The sequence below is a fragment of the Carcharodon carcharias genome, chromosome 24, assembly GCF_017639515.1.
Source record: "Carcharodon carcharias isolate sCarCar2 chromosome 24, sCarCar2.pri, whole genome shotgun sequence".
Lineage (NCBI taxonomy): Eukaryota > Metazoa > Chordata > Chondrichthyes > Lamniformes > Lamnidae > Carcharodon > Carcharodon carcharias.
This window is the reverse complement of record NC_054490.1, coordinates 19,819,651-19,840,185: the sequence shown is the minus strand read 5'-3', so window position 1 is coordinate 19,840,185 and position 20,535 is coordinate 19,819,651. Positions and strand designations below refer to the sequence as shown.

At 46.4% G+C, this 20,535-nt stretch overlaps 1 protein-coding gene across 7 annotated transcripts in view; it reads right to left on the bottom strand.

The window, feature by feature from the left end:
* The window catches only part of LOC121269392 (solute carrier family 43 member 3-like), a 67,721-nt gene extending 48,757 nt beyond the window's left edge, over window positions 1-18,964 (bottom strand). Inside the window, exons 1-4 of one of the 7 annotated variants that reach the window (XM_041173983.1) lie at window positions 18,827-18,964; window positions 18,484-18,729; window positions 11,239-11,371; window positions 9,723-9,769 (exon numbers count right to left, since the gene is read on the bottom strand). In XM_041173983.1, the coding sequence (XP_041029917.1) occupies window positions 9,723-9,769; window positions 11,239-11,371; window positions 18,484-18,673 (370 nt within the window). In that variant the 5' untranslated portion in view covers window positions 18,674-18,729; window positions 18,827-18,964. Of the gene's footprint in view, window positions 1-9,722; window positions 9,770-11,238; window positions 11,372-12,671; window positions 12,838-18,483; window positions 18,730-18,826 lie in introns of those variants that run through there. The other 6 variants (XM_041173986.1, XM_041173989.1, XM_041173985.1 and 3 more) reach the window with 6 other exon arrangements.
* Between the last annotated feature and the right edge of the window lie 1,571 nt (window positions 18,965-20,535).

Here is a 20,535-nt window from a genome sequence, read left to right as displayed (position 1 = left end):
GATCTCCTGACAGTACAGCAGGCCTTCAGCACTTCCCCACTTTGACACTGCAGCCCGTCTTCATTATTGAATATCCTATAGTGTGATTCACTCTCAGCAGTGAGCCTTCAGTAGTGGAGTGATTCATCAGTACTGACTGTTAAACTCCTGATGGCCAGAGGCCAGAAGTCAATCTTTACTCAGTTTCAGGTTTACTGACAATGTGAAACATTACAAGCGTACAGTTCCAAACTGTTTTCCCACCACCAGTGTCAATAAGTGGCTCTTATAAAGGCAACACTGAGCTTTGAACTCAGGAACTTCTGTTTATTAAGCAGGCACTTTAATGAACTAGGCCACTGCATTGAGGCCATTTAAAGCCTACTGCACCTGCGTCTCCCAGGCGGTCACCAGTCCAAGCACTAACCAGGCCCGAGTGTGCTTAGCTTCCAAGTTCAGACAAGAGTGGGCATTTTCAGATTAGGACGGCTTTAGGCTTAGAGTAATGATATTCAAATTTTCTACACAGATCATGTTGCACTCCAAGGTGCTTCAGTACAATTGTGATACAAGTAATATTTTTACAATATACATTCCATGTAAGCACTCAGAACCATAACTTTAAAAAGTCTAATCTATCATTATTTCGGAGTCCAACTGCTCCATTGAGCCACATTATAAATCACTCATGTTCGTTGTAACAGATTGCGCAAGATTAATAAACTTTTATTCCGTGACCGGGAATCAAAACCAGGCTGGGGTGGTGAGAGAGCCCAATCCTAACCACTAGATCACCAGGAAAGCTCAAAGTACAGGACCTCCAACAGTGCAGCATGCCCGCAGTATTGTGCTGGAGAGTCAGCCTAGATTTTTATACTCAAGTCGCGGGGCAGAATTTTCCCAGATTTGCCCCAGCGGTAGCGAGCGGACGAAACTACGTTTTTATCCACCGACCATGATGTCAGGTTTTCCCGTCGCATCACCCCAAACCCGCCAAGTTATTTATGAGCTCCTGGGAAACACACCATTTCCACGGCGGGCAGACTCTCATGCGCCTGCCCACCATCGCCCTGCCGCTGCATCGTGCCGGATGCCATATTTAAAGTCCAGCCCCAAAGCACACATCTCAGCACTTCCAGGCTGCGGCTGCTGCAGGGAAGACACGGCCCTGAAACTGAAACAGACTGCAGCCCCCACATTCAGCGACACGTCCCTCGAGCATCTTTTGGATGCCGCGGAGTCCCGCCGGGATGTCCCCCTACCCTCTGCTCTGGCCGCTGGATGGGCAGCAACAGCTTGGGAGGCATTGGCAGCAGTGGTCAGCGCCAATGGCCTTCAAATGAGGACAGCCACCCAGTGCCACAAGAGGATAAATGATCTCCCCTGTTCAGCCAGGGTAAGTCACTCTTCTCATCATTTTCAACTCTCACACTCACAAACCCATCGTACATCCACAGGGCCCTCACTCACTGCCACTGCAAGGGACATCACCATTTACCCTCTCACACCCACCGTCATTGTTCTCATCTCGTCCATGGGACCACTCAACACCCACACAGGCCAGGCACACTTATCATCTGGCCTGACTGGCATCCTGCTTACACTCTCTCCATCTCTATTCATGTAGGACAGGCTGGCTCACAACAAGAGGGAGAGGTCGCTGACCGGTGGAGGAATGTCCAAAATCAAGGTCCTCACGGGCTTTGAAAACAGAGCCATCCAGCTGGGCGGCGAGGATCTGGACCGGTCCTGTGCTGACAGTGAGGTCGTCGCTGCTCTACCAAGTGAGGATCCAGCAGTGCAACATCCATCAGACGACCATGCTGTGAGTGAAGTGTCCTCTTTCACAGGTCACTGCCGTGCAGTAATTATCTCCCCTTGTTTTCACAGGCACATCTGGGAAACAGCCGACAGAGTCCATGACCCAGGCCCTCCAATTAAGACCTGAAGAAACTTCTGAAGAGGAATCTGAAGGCAGCCTCCTTGATGTCCCATCACAGCACTCACCCACACCCTCTACCAGCGCAGAGACACACACCTCAGTGGGACCTAGCTTCAGAATAGCCTCAGGATCACAATCCGGTGAGTACATCGCACTGTCGGATACACAGCAGGCGGAGGCAGGGTCTTCCCAGGTCGCTGGCACTCGGAGGACTGCCGGAGGCCGGAACGTTGCTGAGTCCAAGTCAGATGACCAGCCTCTGGACTCAGTCATGTCACAGTTGCTGGAGCTGCAAAGGCAAGCTCGGGAACATCAGGAAGGGACGTCCGCTGGAGTCCTCAGACTGCAAGGCACAATGGAGGAGAACGTCTGCCTTCTCTGAGGTGACAGTGCCAGCATGCCAATGCACCGAGGTCAATACTGGCAGGATAGCAGCTGTCATGGAGACCTTGGTCCAGGTCTTTGCTCCTGCACTGCTGTGTGGGCTCAACTCCATCGCTCATGCCATAACTGGCCTCCAAATGTGTGTATGTGAGAGGGGTGCCGGGCAGCTCGATCTCATTCCAGCTACCTCTGCTCCTCAAGGAGTCAGCCTGGGGCCCCCCAGGCACCCACAGGGAAGAGGGGGATCAGCAGGTGCACACTCCGGGCCCATCCATCTCGGTGACTGCAAGTGTGTCTGGCCCATCTGACTCCCCTCTTCCTGTGACCTCCGCAGATCCAGCTCCACAGGCCGAGGAAGGGGCCACTGGAACACAGCAGGGCCCTGAAAAGCAGGCCAGGACCCCTCCAAGTCTTGGCCCTCTAGAGGATGCCCTCTAAGGTCATCACAGACAGGGTGTCGCAGTCGGCAGGCTGCCTCCATATCTGCTGTGGATGTCCGGGGAGTACCAAGATGGAGCAGCAGGGTTAGGAAAGTTAAGGAGAATTAGTTGCACAGCCTGGGCATAGGTGTTAATCACTTGTACATACTGTTCACTATTGCCAATGAACTCCCAAGAATGTCTCCTTACCTATGGCTCCTTGTTCTGGGTTCCTGTCACTCAGATGTGAAATCTTCCTGTACACAATAAAGGCAGGTGTCTCAGTCCAGGGCCTCTGCCCTGTGCTCTGTGCAGCCTTCAGACCACAGTGATGATCTGGCCTCAAACACCCTGGACACATTACTGATGCCGGCACCTCAACAGTGCTGGTCATTGCTGCCAGAACATATTGGGCAGGCGCCACAGTGTTTGTCATTCTCTCGGTGTGCTCCCAGCACCTTTAAAGTGGGGGTAGCCCCCATCTGAACGGCTCAGGTGCAGAAGGTGGACAAAGGATCAGATGTATTACTGGACGAATAACCCAGAGTACAGTGGCGTAGGGGTTATGCTACTGGACTAATAATCCAAAATATAGTAGTCTAGGGATTGTGTTTACTGGACTAGTAATCCAGGGTACAGTAGTGTAGGGGTTATGTTACTGGACTGATAATCCAGATTACAGTAGTGTATGGATTATGTTACTGGACTAACAATCCAGGGTACAGTACTTTATGGATTATCTTACTGGATTAATAATCGAGGGTACAATAGTATACGGATTACGTTACTGGACTAATAATCCAGGGTACAGTAGTGTAGGGATTATGTTACTGGACTAATAATCCAGGGTACATTAATGTAGGGATTATGTTACTGAACTAATAATCCAGGGTACAGTAGTGTAGGGCTTATGTTACTGGACTAATAATCCAGGGTACAGTAGTGTAGGTGTTATGTTACTGGACTAATAATCCAGGATACAGCAGTGTAGGGATTATGTTACTGGACTAATAATCCAGGGTACAGCAGTGTAGGGATTATGTTACTGGACTAATAATCCAGGGTACAGTAGTGCAGGGATTATGTTACTGGACTAATAATCCAGGGTACAGTAGTGTAGGGATTATGTTACTGGACTAATAATCCAGGGGTACATTAGTGTAGGGGTTATGTTACTGGACTGATAATCCAGAGTACAGTAGTGTATGGATTATGTTACTGGACTAACAATCCAGGGTACAGTACTTTATGGATTATGTTACTGGATTAATAATCGAGGGTACAATAGTATACGGATTATGTTACTGGACTAATAATCCAGGGTACAGTAGTGTAGGGATTATGTTACTGGACTAATAATCCAGGGTACAGCAGTGTAGGGATTATGTTACTGGACTAATAATCCAGGGTACAGTAGTGCAGGGATTATGTTACTGGACTAATAATCCAGGGTACAGTAGTGTAGGTGTTATGTTACTGGACTAATAATCCAGGATACAGCAGTGTAGGGATTATGTTACTGGACTAATAATCCAGGGTACAGTAGTGCAGGGATTATGTTACTGGACTAATAATCCAGAGTACAACAGTGTAGGGATTATGTTACTGGACTAATAATCCAGGGTACAGTAGTGCAGGGATTATGTTACTGGACTAATAATCCAGGGTACAGTAGTGTAGGGATTATGTTACTGGACTAATAATCCAGAGTACATTAGTGTAGGGGTTATGTTACTGGACTGATAATCCAGAGTACAGTAGTGTATGGATTATGTTACTGGACTAACAATCCAGGGTACAGTACTTTATGGATTATGTTACTGGATTAATAATCGAGGGTACAATAGTATACGGATTATGTTACTGGACTAATAATCCAGGGTACAGTATTGTAGGGATTATGTTATTGGACTAATAAACCAGGGTACAGTAGTGTAGGGGTTATGTTACTGGACTGATAATCCAGAGTACAGTAGTGTATGGATTATGTTACTGGACTAACAATCCAGGGTACAGTACTTTATGGATTATCTTACTGGATTAATAATCGAGGGTACAATAGTATACGGATTACGTTACTGGACTAATAATCCAGGGTACAGTAGTGTAAGGATTATGTTACTGGACTAATAATCCAGGGTACAGTAGTGTAGGGATTATGTTACTGGACTAATAAACCAGGGTACATTAGTGTAGGGATTATGTTACTGAACTAATAATCCAGGGTACGGTAGTGTAGGGTTTATGTTACTGGACTAATAATCCAGGGTACAGTAGTGTAGGGGTTATGTTACTGGACTAATAATCCAGGATACAGCAGTGTAGGGATTATGTTACTGGACTAATAATCCAGGGTACAGCAGTGTAGGGATTATGTTACTGGACTAATAATCCAGGGTACAGTAGTGCAGGGATTATGTTACAGGACTAATAATCCAGGGTACAGTAGTGTAGGGATTATGTTACTGTACTAATAATCCAGGGTACAGTAGTGTAGGGGTTTTGTTACCGGACTAATAATCCAGTGTACAGTAGTGTATGGATTACGTTACTGGACTAACAATCCAGGGTACAGTAATTTATGGATTCTGTTACTGGATTAATAATCGAGGGTACAATAGTATACGGATTACGTTACTGGACTAATAATCCAGGGTACAGTAGTGTAGGGATTATGTTACTGGACTAATAATCCAGGGTACAATAGTATAGGGTTATGTTACTGGACTGATAATCCAGAGTACAGTAGTGTATGGATTATGTTACTGGACTAACAATCCAGGGTACAGTACTTTATGGATTATGTTACTGGATTAATAATCGAGGGTACAATAGTATACGGATTACGTTACTGGACTAATAATCCAGGGTATAGTAGTGTAGGGATTATGTTACTGGACTAATAATCCAGGGTACAGTAGTGTAGGGATTATGTTACTGGACTAATAATCCAGGGTACAGTAGTGTAGGGATTATATTACTGGACTAATAATCCAGGGTACAGTAGTGTAGGGATTATGTTACTGGACTAATAATCCATGGTACAGTAGTGTAGGGGTCGTGTTACTGGACTAATAATCCAGGGTACAGTAGTGTAGGGATTATGGTACTGGATTAATAATCGAGGGTACAATAGTATACGGATTATGTTACTGGACTAATAATCCAGGGTACATTAGTGTAGGGATTATGTTACTGGACTAATAATCCACGGTTCAGTAGTGTAGCGGTTATGTTACTGGACTAATAATCCAGGATACAGCAGTGTAGGGTTTATGTTACTGGACTAATAATCCAGGGTGCAGCATTGTAGGGATTATGTTACTGGACTAATAATCCAGGGTACAGTAGTGTAGGGATTATGTTACTGGACTAATAATCCAGGGTGCTTTAGTGTAAGGATTTTGTACTGGACTAATAATCCAGGGTACAGTAGTGTAGGGATTCTGTTACTGGACTAATAATCCAGGGTACAATAGTGTAGGGATTATGTTACTGGACTAATAATCCAGGGTGCAGTAGTGTAGGGATTTTGTACTGGACTAATAATCCAGGGTGCAGTATTGTAGGGATTATGTTACTTTACTAATAATCCAGGGAGCAGTAGTGTAGGGATTTTGTACTGGGCTAATAATCCACGGTACAGTAGTGTATGGATTATGTTACTCGACTAATAATCCAGGGTACAGTCATGTTTGGATTATATTACTGGACTAATAATCCAGGGTACAGTAGTGTAGGTATTATGTTACTGGACTAATAATCCAGGGTAGAGTAGTGTACGGATTATGTTACTTGACTAACAATCCAGGCTACAGAGTGTAGGGATTTTGTACTGGACTAATAATCCAGGGTACAGTAGTGTAGGGGTTATGTTACTGCACTAATAATCCAGGGAGCAGTAGTGTAGGGATTTTGTACTGGATTAATAATCCAGGGTACAATACTGTCGGCATTTTGTTCCTGGACTAATAATCCAGGGTACAGTCGTGTTTGGATTATTTTACTGGATTTATAATCCAGGGTACAGTAGTGTAGTTATTATGTTACTGGACAAATAATCGAGGGTACAGTAGTGTACGGATTATGTTACTTGACTAACAATCCAGGCTACAGAGTGTAGGGATTTTGTACTGGACTAATAATCCAGGGTACAGTAGTGTAGGGGTTATGTTACTGCACTAATAATCCAGGGAGCAGTAGTGTAGGGATTTTGTACTGGATTAATAATCCAGGGTACAATACTGTCGGCATTTTGTTCCTGGACTAATAATCCAGGGTACAGTCGTGTTTGGATTATTTTACTGGATTTATAATCCAGGGTACAGTAGTGTAGTTATTATGTTACTGGACAAATAATCGAGGGTACAGTAGTGTACGGATTATGTTACTTGACTAACAATCCAGGCTACAGAGTGTAGGGATTTTGTACTGGACTAATAATCCAGGGTACAGTAGTGTAGGGGTTATGTTACTGCACTAATAATCCAGGGAGCAGTAGTGTAGGGATTTTGTACTGGATTAATAATCCAGGGTACAATACTGTCGGCATTTTGTTCCTGGACTAATAATCCAGGGTACAGTCGTGTTTGGATTATTTTACTGGATTTATAATCCAGGGTACAGTAGTGTAGTTATTATGTTACTGGACAAATAATCGAGGGTACAGTAGTGTACGGATTATGTTACTTGACTAACAATCCAGGCTACAGCAGTGTAGGGATTTTGTACTGGACTAATAATCCAGGGTACAGCAGTGTATGGATTATGTTACTGGATTAATAATTCAGGGTATGTTAGTGTAGGGACTATGTTACTGGACTAATGATCCAGGGTACAGTAGTGTAGGGGTTATGTTACTGGGCTAATAATCCTGGGTGTAGTAGTGTTATAGGGATTATGTTACTGGACTAATAATCCACGGTAAAGTAAAATAGGGGTTATGTTACTGGGCTAATAATCCAGGGTGCATTAGTGTAGGGGTTATTAGTCCAGTAACATAATCCCTACAACACTACTGTACCCTGGGTCATGAATATATGAAAATAACCCCTACACTGCTGTACCCTGGGTTATTAGTCCAGTTACATAACCTCTACAGTGCTGTGCCCTGGATTATTAGTCCAGTAACCTAATCCCTGGGTAATTAGTCTAGTAAAATAACCACTACACTACTGTACCCTGGAGTATTAGTTCTGTAACATAACGACTTCACCACTGTACCGATTATTAGTCTAGTAAAGTAACCCATACACTACTGTACCCTGGGTGATTCATCTAGTAACAACCAGTACACTGCTACACACAGGGTGATTCATCTAGTAACAACCAGTACACTTCTGTACACAGGGTGATTTGTCTAGTAACAACCAGTACACTGCTACACGCAGGGTGATTCGTCTAGTAACAACCAGTACACTGCTGTACACAGGGTGATTCATCTAGTAACAACCAGTACACTTCTGTACACAGGGTGATTCGTCTAGTAACAACCAGTACACTGCTACACGCAGGGTGATTCATCTAGTAACAACAATACACTGCTGTACACAGGGTGATTCATCTAGTAACAACCAGTACACTGCTGTACACAGGGTGATTCGTCTAGTAACAACCAGTACACTACTGTACACAGGGTGATTCGTCTAGTAACAACCAGTACACTGCTACACAACAGGGTGATTCATCTAGTAACAAGCAGTACACTGCTGTACCCAGGGTGATCTGTCTAGTAACAACCAGTACACTGCTACACAACAGGGTGATTCATCTAGTAACAACCAGTACACTGCTGTACACAGGGTGTTTGGTCCAGTAACAACCAGTACACTGCTGTACATGGGTGATTCATCTAGTAACAACCAGTACACTGCTGTACCCAGGGTGATCTGTCTAGTAACAACCAGTACACTGCTGTACCCAGGGTGATCTGTCTAGTAACAACCAGTACACTGCTGTACACAGGGTGATTTGTCCAGTAACAACCAGTACACTGCTGTACACAGGCTGATTTGTCCAGTAACAACCAGTACACTGCTGTACACAGAGTGATTTTTCCAGTAACAACCAGTACACTGCTGTACCTGGGTGATCTGTCTAGTAACAACCAGTACACTGCTGTACACAGGGTGATTTGTCCAGTAACAACCAGTACACTGCTGTACACAGGGTGATTTGTCCAGTAACAACCAGTACACTGCTGTACACAGGGTGATTTGTCCAGTAACAACCAGTACACTTCTGTACTCAGGGTGATTTGTCCAGTAACAACCAGTACACTGCTGTACATGGGTGATTCATCTAGTAACAACCAGTACACTGCTGTACACAGGGTGATTTGTCCAGTAACAACCAGTACACTGCTGTACACAGGGTGATTTGTCCAGTAACAACCAGTACACTGCTGTACACGGGTGATTCATCTAGTAACAACCAGTACACTGCTGTACCCGGGTGATCTGTCTAGTAACAACCAGTACACTGCTGTACACAGGGTGATTTGTCCAGTAACAACCAGTACACTACTGTACACAGGGTGATTCGTCTAGTAACAACCAGTACACTGCTACACAACAGGGTGATTCATCTAGTAACAACCAGTACACTGCTGTACACAGGGTGATTCGTCTAGTAACAACCAGTACACTGCTGTACATGGGTGATTCATCTAGTAACAACCAGTACACTGCTGTATGCTGGGTGATTAGTCTAGTAAAATAGCCATTATACTACTGCACTCTGGGTGATTAGTCCTGTAACATTATCCTTACTACTGCATCCTGGATTATTAGCCCAGTAACATTCCCCCTACAATACTGAGGAGGGAGGGGATGAGAACTGAATTAAGCATCAACCCTGGCCTGCAATAATTGGGCTGAATGGCCAGTTTTTCTGCTCTGTACCCTATGCAATTCTATCTGATACTATGCTGGTCTTGACCAAATTGCCTGTTACTTTCCCAGACCCTTTACGGGAGATGTCAGAGGTACTGGACTCACCAGCAGTGGAGAAGGCGATCATCAGGGTGGCTGTGGTGTACAGGAACCTGAGGAGATAATAAATACAGGACTTATTTCAAACCTGACCTCATTTATCCCCACTCTTTTGAAACTATGCTTTGCATCAAAAATATTTTTGAATTTACTGGCGAGAAAACCCTATCTGATTTTTATTTTAAAACATGACCAAAGCTACATTCCAGTGGCATGAGCTCACAGGCAAGTGTGGCTGCATATTTGCATCACTATACCTTCTACCCTTCTACATTCCAAAATCAGTGAACTGGAGATATCCTGTCTGCAAAGCCAGGCCAGGGGGAATGGTCTTGAAAGAGTGTGAATGAGGGCCAGCTCCTCTCCCAAAAGCAAAGCTTTCAGAAAATCACCTGTTCATAAAAGGTGCCTGACTACCTTAAGGAAGCTTTGATGGACACAGCAGCACAATTGCTGGCCACCTGAACCTAGGGAAATCCAGCCACGGCCCTGAAGCCAACTTGGTCTGACTGTCCTGTTCTGTTGTGAACTTGATACATTGGTCAGCCTAAACAGCACATGGCATCCATGACCTCCTTTACACAGAGATGAGCTGCTGACTGAGAGAGGCCACTTAGATCACCAGGCAATCCCTGGAGCAACCAAATGTTAATATGACCTTTAAGGCAACAGGTGGATGCCAGTGCCCATAGGCTACAATTCCTCTTCCATAATTTCACAAATCTCTACCAACACTTCCCAAGAAAGAAAGAGTAAATATGGATGGGTGCACATCTGGATGAAACTGAGCATCTGCCGGTACGCCTGTTGAGCTGGGTAGCGCCTTCCAAGACCAGGCTGCCCTAACTGCCCCTAGATGCCCTCCTCGCTCACCTCCAATGGCTTCCTCCGGCTGCTAGAGCTCCCTTTGGATCTGTGAAGCCCCAACGTCTGGCTGCATTGCCCACCTCTGGGCCACTCTCCTCCTTGCTCGAATGGAGTGAAAGTCTGAAGGCAGCAAATTCATAGACAGGAGAAGTCTCCAGTACCTTGAGTCTACCAGTGACCTCCGTCCTGCCTCCCAGTGGCTTCTTTGTAACAGTAGCAACTCCCTTTGGCCCCATCCTCTGTACAGACTCTAAACCTGATAGCCTGAGGATACATGGTGCTGATATTTCTCAGACCTGGCATTAATTCCCCCAGCTCTGCTGGCTGATTTCTCACCTCATTGGAGTTGGTGATCCTCCATCCTGTCCTTATCACCATCCTTGTGTTCTGTCTGGCACTGAGAGTAATTTCACCATGTGGATTTACTGGAGGCAGCCTTTATGGAACTAACTTCAGTTACAGCTCCCCAACAGAAACAGAGAGGCAGCTGTAATTATACTACACCCGCCCTCTTCTGTTTCTACCCATCCTTCCTCCTCCTCCTTCTTCACACCTTCCTCTCTTCCTGCTGTCCATTCCCTTCCTTTCCTCCTTACCCCTCCCCTTTCCTGCTGAACTCCAACCCCGATCCCCCCAGTAGAGGTCAAGGACTCACATGCCCACGAGGCGAGTTACCATGGTACCGAAGTAGTCGAACAGGAAGCCGATGGAGAACGTTGGGAAGTTGACCATGAAGGATGAGATGGTGAAGATGAGGGTGAAACGTTCGTCCTGAAGAACACAGTCCACTGAGAGAGAGAGAGAGAGAGGGAATGTGTGAGAGAGAGAGAGAGAGAGAGGGAGGGAGACGGGGTGGAATATGAGAGAGAGAGAGAGAGAGGAATGTGAGAGGGAGGGAGAGAGAGAGAGAGGGAGGGGGTGGGAGGGTGGGAGGGGGTGGGAGGGGGGGTGAATGTGAGAACAGGACAATGAGAAAGGCAAAGATCTCACATACATACAGCACCTTTCACCAAGTCAGGGAATGAGAAGTTTTAAACAGTGAACTCTTATTGAAGTACAGTCACTGTTGTAATGTCAGAAATGGGGAACTCCAACTTGTGCAGAGCTAACTCCAACCAGCATCAATGAAATAATGGCCAGATGGTCTGTGACAGTGACATTATTTGGGGGATAAATATTGGCCAAGGGGAACACCCCTTGTTCACCAACACTGACCATGGGATCTGTTACTCCGACCCAAGTGGGCAGACAGGGGCCTAAGCTTAGCAACCCCTCGGCGCTGACCCTCTGACCATGCGGCACCCCCTCAGCACTGACCGTCCGACCCCTCGGTGCTGACCGTTCGACCCCTCGGCCCCCCTTCGGTACTGAACCCAGGCACTGAAGCCGCACTCCCTCAGTTGGGGTGACTTAATGGGAGCGTATAAGAAGATCCTGAACGGTATTGACAAGGTGGACACTGAAAGGATGCTTCCTCTTGTGTGTCTTTCCAGAACTAGGGGGTCATTGCTTTAAAATTAGGGGTTGTCCTTTTAGGACAGAGACGAGGAGAAATTTCTTCTCCGAGGGTTGTGCGGCTTTTGGAACTCTCTGCCTCAGAAAAGGCGATGGTGGCGGGGGTGGGGGGGGTGCGGTCAGATTCTTGTTAGACAAAGAAGTCAAAGGTTATTGGGGAGGGGCGTGGTGTGGATGGAAATGTGGGATTCGAAACACAGACAGGTCAGTCGTGAACTTATTGAATGATGGAACAGGCTCGAGAGGCCGAATGGCCTACCTCTGTTCCAATTTCATTTGTTCGTATGAACTGATCCTCCCAGAATGCAGCATCTCCCTCGGTCGTCTCGTTCTGACAGCGGAATCCTCCGTCAGGGCTGGCGACAGGGAGGATCGGCCTGAATCATGGGGCTCGACAAATGGACCACCCGGCGTCGACCCAAAGCACAGGAAATGGCAATGGCAAACTCAGCCCTGTCGACCACTGCAAAGTCTTTCTTCCTAACACCTGGGATCTTGTGCCAAAAATGGGGAGAGATGACTCACAGAACAGTCAAGCAACAGCCTGACATAATCAGACTCACAGAGTCATACCTTACAGACAATGTCGCAGACACCACCGCCACCATCACCACCACTATCCCTGGGTATGTCCTGCCTGTCTCATAGGCAGCAAGCGATGAGGCTGAACCATTTGCAACAACCTTCTGCCAGAAGTGCCGAGTGGATGATCACAGATGCCAGTCTTCAGCCAATTCGGTTCACTCTACGTAAAATCAAGGAACAGCTGAAGTCACTGGATACTGCGAAGGCTATGCACCCTGACAATATTCTGGCAATAGTCCTAAAGACTTGTGCTGCAGAACTTGCCGCGCCCCTAGCCAAGCTGTTCCAGTACAGCTACAATGCTGGCGTCTACCCAGCAATGTGGAAACTTGCCCAGGTATGTCCTGTACACAAAAAGCAGGACAAATCCAACCCGACCAATTACCGCCCCATCAGTCTACTCTCCATCATCAGTAAAATGACAGAAAGAGTCATCGACAGTGCTATCAAGCGGCACTTGCTTAGCAATATCCTGCTCATTGATGCCCGGTTTGGGTTCTGCCAAGGTGATTCAGCTCCTGACCTCATTACAGCCTTGGTTCAAACATGGACAAGAGAGCTGAACTCCAGAGGTGAGGTGAGAGTGACTGCCCTTGACATCAAGGCAACATTTTACAGAGTGTGGCATCAAGGAGCTCTAGCAAACCTGGAATCAATGGTGAAGCGTGGATTTCAAGCTCCTACAGCAATTGTGAGGTTAAAACAGTTCCCGGATGCTAAGCTTACACAGAATTGCAAGCACATCTCCTGAGGACATCTTGCTGGATGATTGGTGCTTAGCACCCACTTTGATCCAGCAAGTCTGTTCTGGACAGACCTGCTCAGTGCTGATGTTATTTCCACATCTGTAAACAATGGATCCAACCAAGATGAGCCATCCCTGACTCCAAAGTTGATCTTTATCTAAAAGATTTCTCTGCTTCCGTGACAGAGGTGAATGGATGTCGCCTGGGTCCATTTGGTTGTGACAATAGCCTCCTCCCTTTCTCAATTAGATTACATGATGATGGTTATCCTGCATCATTGTTGTCATGTCCTAAATCCCAGTCCTTCAAAATGGTATCAGTTCTGTTGTAGGCGGCTCTGTGATTGTAACGCAGTTAGTACAGCTGCTTGAAACTCTATTGTTGAAGTTTCCCCACTGGTGTAAGAATAAAGGCTGCTTGGCGTTTGAACAAAAGACCCTGTGCTGAGTGTTGGTTTAAATAACTCCACAATAAACTGGAAAAATCCGCATCCACTGTGAATGCGGATTTTTCTTGTGACTCGCCATCCAACAACATGGACCAGGACCCGCTGGCAATGTCCAAGACTGTAAACACTCTGTGTTTGGGTTTTAATCCTTTTTAAATATTGTGGTGGGACTCGACACTGTGGGGTGTTCTCGTGGGGTTACTTTATTAAGGGCAGTATAGTCGACCGTCATACAGGTAAGGCAGTGGTAACGGGAGATGGTGAAGTGATAGCCAAAGAGGGGCTGGAGGGAAATGTCTCAGCCTAGGTGGCTGAGCTGACCACCCTTACAGAAGCCTTGAAACTGGCCAAAAGGAAAAAGGGTTAACATCTAGACTGACAGCCGATATGCTTTTAGGGTGGTACATGATGGCTTAGAGTGGGCGAGGATACATTATCTCAGGAGGAGGACACACAAGACATGAGTATGTGGCAAGAGGGTTAGTGGGAGGCAGCACAAGGGCCGGCAGAGGCGGCTGTGAATAAAATAAGAGTCCACCGAAAGGTGGAAACTGGGGAACAGGGAGGAAGTACGCTTATGGGCTAGGCAGCCAGGCAAGCGGCTGAGAAAGAAACACCAGTCTCGGTTGCCACTGCAGCAAATGGGACCATGTGAAATGAATATTACAAAGATACAGGATGAAGCTAGTGTGGAGGAGCAAGGACGATGGGCTAAGGAAGGAGCAGCTAGAGGAGACCATGGGGTATGGAGGAAAGATTCATGGGTAACAGCCCCAGATTGTATCCAAACAAACCTGCTAGAAATCTATTACGGCTCTGACCACAGTGGGTGCCAGGCAATGTATGATTAGCTAACAAAGGATTGGTGGTGGGACGGAATGGGGAGAGATGTGTCCAAACACTGTCAGCGATGCATAACATGTGGACGGTACAACCCCAGAAAGCCAATCAAAGTTAAAATGGCCGAACGGCTAAGACCTAATGGCCCATGGGAAAATCTGCAAATAGATTTCACCGGACCCCTGCCTAACAATGGGGGCAACAGATACTGCTTAGTAGTAACCGATCAATTTACCAGGTGGGTAGAAGCGTTTCCAACCCCATGACTGTAGCTCTAGGGCGCTAGCCTAAATACTGGCCTACAAAATAATCCCCCGCTGGGAAATTCCCTTACAGGTGGACTCAGACCAAGGTACTCACTTTACAGGGAAGGTTATGAAGGAAGTATGTAAATTGTTAAAAATCCGAAAGACATTCCATGTCCCATTTCATCCACAAAGCTTAGGTATGTTCTAGTGAATGAATAGAACTTTAAAAACCGTTCTGGCAAAAGCTATTGCAGAAACAGGACAAGGATGGGTAGGTGTCCTCCTCTGTATACTCCTGCGCCTAAACGCAACACCCAACCGGACAACTGGACCGACCCCACCTGCGCTAATGACGGGACGTGATATGCAACTACCGGAAGGAATACCGACCGGTAGTGGAGAACCAGAACCGGTAAGGGACCGTATTAGGAACTATGTACAACAATTAGATAACCAACTGTACGAGTGGAGGCAGGAGGCAAGGGCACCACAAGACGTCCAAGATCAGGAAAGGAAGAATAAGGGCAGCAATGGACCAGTGCCCAAGGCAGGGGAGAAGGTATACAGATGGGTGGCCCCCGAACAGGTAGGGTTTGCCCCTAGGCCGGTACGAGGTGACGACGACCAGCGATACATGCGCTTGTGTGGATATGAAAGGGAAAGGGAGCTGGAAATATTGGTTGCAACTTAAAATGTTTAACCGATCCACAGGACCAAGGAACCATGGACCTGGCATGACCGAGGAAGAAGCCGTGTACAAAAACAGAATTACCTGGAAAAACTCAGCAGGTCTGACAGCATCGGCGGAGAAGAAAAGAGTTGACGTTTCGAGTCCTCATGACCCTTCGACAGAACTTGAGTTCGAGTCCAAGAAAGAGTTGAAATATAAGCTGGTTTAAGGTGTGTTGGGGGGGGGGGTGGGAGGGGTTGGGGGGTGCGCGGAGAGAGAGAGAGAGAAGTGGAGGGGGGGTGTGGTTGTAGGGACAAACAAGCAGTGATAGAAGCAGATCATCAAAAGATGTCAACAACAATAGAACACATAGGTGTTAAAGTTGGTGATATTATCTAAACGAATGTGCTAATTAAGAATGGATGGTAGGGCACTCAAGGTATAGCTCTAGTGGGGGTGGGGAGAGCATAAGAGATTTTAAGATATTTAAAAATAATGGAAATAGGTGGGAAAAGAAGAATCTATATAATTTATTGGAAAAAAAAGGGAAGGGGGAAACAGAAAGGGGGTGGGGATGGGGGAGGGAGCTCACGACCTAAAGTTGTTGAATTCAATATTCAGTCCGGAAGGCTGTAAAGTGCCTAGTCGAAAGATGAGGTGTTGTTCCTCCAGTTTGCGTTGGGCTTCACTGGAACAATGCAGCAAGCCAAGGACAGACGTGGGCAAGAGAGCAGGGTGGAGTGTTAAAATGGCAAGCAACAGGGAGGTTTGGGTCATTCTTGTGGACAGACCGCACGTGTTCTGCAAAGCGGTTGCCCAGTTTGCATTTGGTCTCTCCAGTGTAGAGGAGACCACATTGGGAGCAACGAATGCAGTAGACTAAGTTGGGGGAAATGCAAGTGAAATGCTGCTTCACTTGAAAGGAGTGTTTGGGCCCTTGGACGGTGAGGAGAGAGGAAGTGAAGGGGCAGGTGTTGCATCTTTTGCGTGGGCATGGGGAGGTGCCATAGGAGGGGGTTGAGGAGTAGGGGGTGATGGAGGAGTGGACCAGGGTGTCCCGGAGGAGTGATCCCTACGGAATGCGATGGGGGGGGGGGGGGGGGTAAAGGGGAGATGTGTTTGGTGGTGGCATCATGCTGGAGTTGGCGGAAATGGCGGAGGATGATCCTTTGAATGCGGAGACTGGTGGGGTGATAAGTGAGGACAAGGGGGACCCTATCATGTTTCTGGGAGGGAGGAGAAGGCGTGAGGGTAATCTCGAAGAAGCCGTGTAGCCTATCGTGTGCGTGTCGGCTCTTCACCCAATACAGTTTTAACTGATTTTGTTTTACACAGCTGGCTAACTGACCGGCGACGGGCAGAGTTGTGCTCTTCCCCAAACAGTATGGCCGCCCTGAAAGCATTAGCTTTGGCGAGCCTGCCGATCGGAAGGATTCTCACGATAAGCGCCACAGAGCGGGAAGAAACGGAACGCAGACTGAGATCCCCCACAAAGGTGACTCTAAAACGGGGTTTCACCTTGTCAGCCAGTCCCGAGTGTGAGAAACAGGAGAGAGGGTGTTATACGTGTAACGGTGTGTGGGCAAGCTGGAGCCCAACACCGTGTGCGGGCCGTGTAAAATGACTAGGGCTGCCAGTATGACCAGATGCACAGGAAAGCAGCATGTACGGGGCCAAGTAGGGGGAGGATGTGTCTTGGGCTGCGAGGGTGGTGTTGTAAGATGGACTACTGTATGCCGCGTTACAAAACCAGTACCCCCCACTTCCCGCTGACGAGGGCACCCACATCGTCAACTATGACGAAACCAACAATTAAATCAACGATGGGGACGGCACTGTTACAGTGCCCAGAATTGAGTCCGGACCCATTCAGCGGACTGGTAGTATTTACAGGCAATGAGCAATTGTATGACAAGGTACAGCATGAAATTGTACCAGTGCTACTGAGCCTAACAATGTTACAATGGCCTCGGTATTGTGGCGCATTTGACGGTATTAAGAAATTGGACGAAAAGCTAACAGAGGATATCGTCAACAAGGCAGCCAACGCCATGGGTGCACCTAGGTTTAGAGGGCCTGTTGCATTCCACTGCAGGACAAGGAGGGGTTTAACCAATGATGTTTTGACAGGGAGTAAATATGGGAACATCCTTTGTGAAAGCGTTAGGCACACACACAGTTCAGTCTAGTGTGGAACGGCTAGAGTGGGTACTTCAGGGGTTAATGGAGAGAGGACAGACAAGGGTATGGTGAGGCAGGCAGGGAGTTACAGACTGGTTAAGGGGGATAAGGGTAATAGAAAGCCATGCCGAGATTATTAACCGACTGAATGACAGAAATCTGGAGAAGAGAGAAACATATGTCGCACTTATGGCCAGTGGGTAGCAGGTCAGCTAAGACGCAACCTGGCTCAGATCCAATAAGGCGAAGTGTCCAATTGGATCAACAGTTCCTACCTCCACGCCTTCGCACAGCAACCGAGTTTGGTGAATGCATTCTCAAAGGTTTGACCAGGGTCTACCCAGTGGTCCAAGACCGCGTAGCATGTACTACCCCAACAGTGGGGATGGTACTCATTATCCGTGTGGTGGAATCAGGTGCCCAACCATATCTTATGGTGCCCTTCCTCTATCTTTCCCACACACTGATCGTGTCATTACTCTTCCCTCCCGATCTCCCCCACTCTCCCTCCCTATCTCCCCCACTCTCCCCCATTGACTTACTGGTGCCATTCCTCTCCTTGTCTCTCTCTCTCTCTCCCTCCCCCCCCGACTCTCTCTCATACTCTTATGCCGCCATCCCTTTCTCTATATTTCTCTCCTTCTCCCCCTCTCTCCCATACACTTACTGGTGCCATTCCTTGCTCCAGAGTCACTGTTGTTGTGCAGTGGGACACAGAGGTCAGAAAAATATCCCTTCTCCTTCAGCACAAAGACAAGCGAGGCCCAGCCATAGATCACACCCACAAAGCCGACACATTCAATCAGCCCGATGACAAAGGTCAAATACCGCCTGACCCTCTCGCTCAGCGGTCCCATTGCCCCAGCTCTTGAGAAATCAGCTTCGTTATGCCGGGAGCTCCCTGTTCCAGTGTCTGAAAGAAATAATTCCCATTTCTACATCAGCTTTCGCCATCTCAGGACACCCCAAAGCACTTTACAGGAAATGAAGCACTATTGAAGTTTACTCACGGTCGAGATGAAGGAAATAAGTCAGCCAATTTGTGTCCAGAAGCTCCCACAAATAGCAATGTGATAATGGCCAGATAATCTGTTTTTTCGCAATGTTGGTTAAAAGACCCTGAGGTGAACTTTACTCTGCTCACTCAGTGCACTACACCAATTAAATATTTGAAAGTTGGGTGCACAGAATGTAATTTGCATTAGCATGTGACTTTGTGCAAGAGCTTTACTTTGAAAGGAATGTCACAACACCAGTTTAATAATTCATATCCATTCCAACCCAATACTGTGGTCAGGTTGGTGGATTTGCAAATAGCTCAGGAAACACCCACTGTAGCAAGAGAAGTGACAGAGTGAGAATGAGGGGGAGAGAGAGAGTGTGTGTGTGTGTGTGAGAGAGAAAAAATAGCAAGAGAATGAAAGAAAAGGGGGCAAAGAGACCAGGAGACAGCAACAGAAGAGAAAAATGAGTGTCAAAGAGAAAGAGGAAGGGAGAAGGAAAGGTGCTAGAAAAAGCGCCTTACAGCACCTTTCCCTCAGTATGGGCCTGGTGTGGGGAATAATGGGTTAATACGATTACTATGAGCTGTAAAGTGAGTTATATTGTCTTGAAAAGATTAATGTCTACAATATTATTGGAATTTTTTTTAAATAGAGTTTAGTGGTGTCTGTGTGTGTGTGTGTGTGTGTGTGTGTGTGTGTGTGTGTGTGTGTGTGTGTCTTAATTGGATTAAAGCCAGCTAGCCTGGGTGCTATGATGTACAGAAAGAGGTAGGTTTGAAATGGTAATTAGAAAAACATGGGGACATTTAGAAACATAGGTGTTGAGGGTGTTCAGCATTTGCTGAATAAAGCATTCAAGAGTGGGAATAAAATCTTGCACCAAGCTGGGAGGCGCCAAACAGTGTGTTTATATTACTAATAAAATTAGTGGGATGAAACTGTTATTGTTAGAATATGTGACATTAAAAACCTAGTAATACATGTGAAATTTCCATTCAAAGGAAAAATCTAGATATAAACAGAAAGGAGTTTGTGTGTGTGTAAGGCAGAGGCATTCAAGGTCTTACCAGCCTGTACACCTGCAACCGTATCTGCAAAGAACCTCATTTTGAATTTGTAAGGTCAAATGTGCTTTGCCTGGGGTCTTTTTAACTCTATGAGTTTTACTGTTGCCTTAACAGGGGTGTAACTGAGAGTCAGATTAATTAGGGGATGTTTGCAGTTTTTATCATCATAATTTTGTAGACATATGTATGTGCTTATATTTTTCTTGTAATTGTAACTATTTTACTTAATTTTATTAAAAACCTCTTGAGGCTCAGTGGTCTTATTACTACTGAATTCAAAGCCTGGATCTCAAAATATACAAATTGCTAAAATGGATTATGACAATTGTTTCTCGTTTCCCTCTGGGATTTGAACAACTCGGACTTTACCATCAGCTGTCATAATATTATTCATAAAATCCATCTCTCTCACTGTAGTTTTCCAACGCAACCCTTGGCCTACACATCTCTTGTCGTATTTTCTATATGTATGCAGGTAAAGGGAGAGCTGGAGAATCTTTGAAGTCCATACATAATCTGTTGTTTTAATTGCATGTACTCATATGCTTATAGCCCAGAAGTCAACAATGATCCTACCAAAGGATAAGGAAAATCATTGAGTGAGGTGATGCCTGCGGGTGGGGAGTTCCCCTACAAATGATGAAAGAA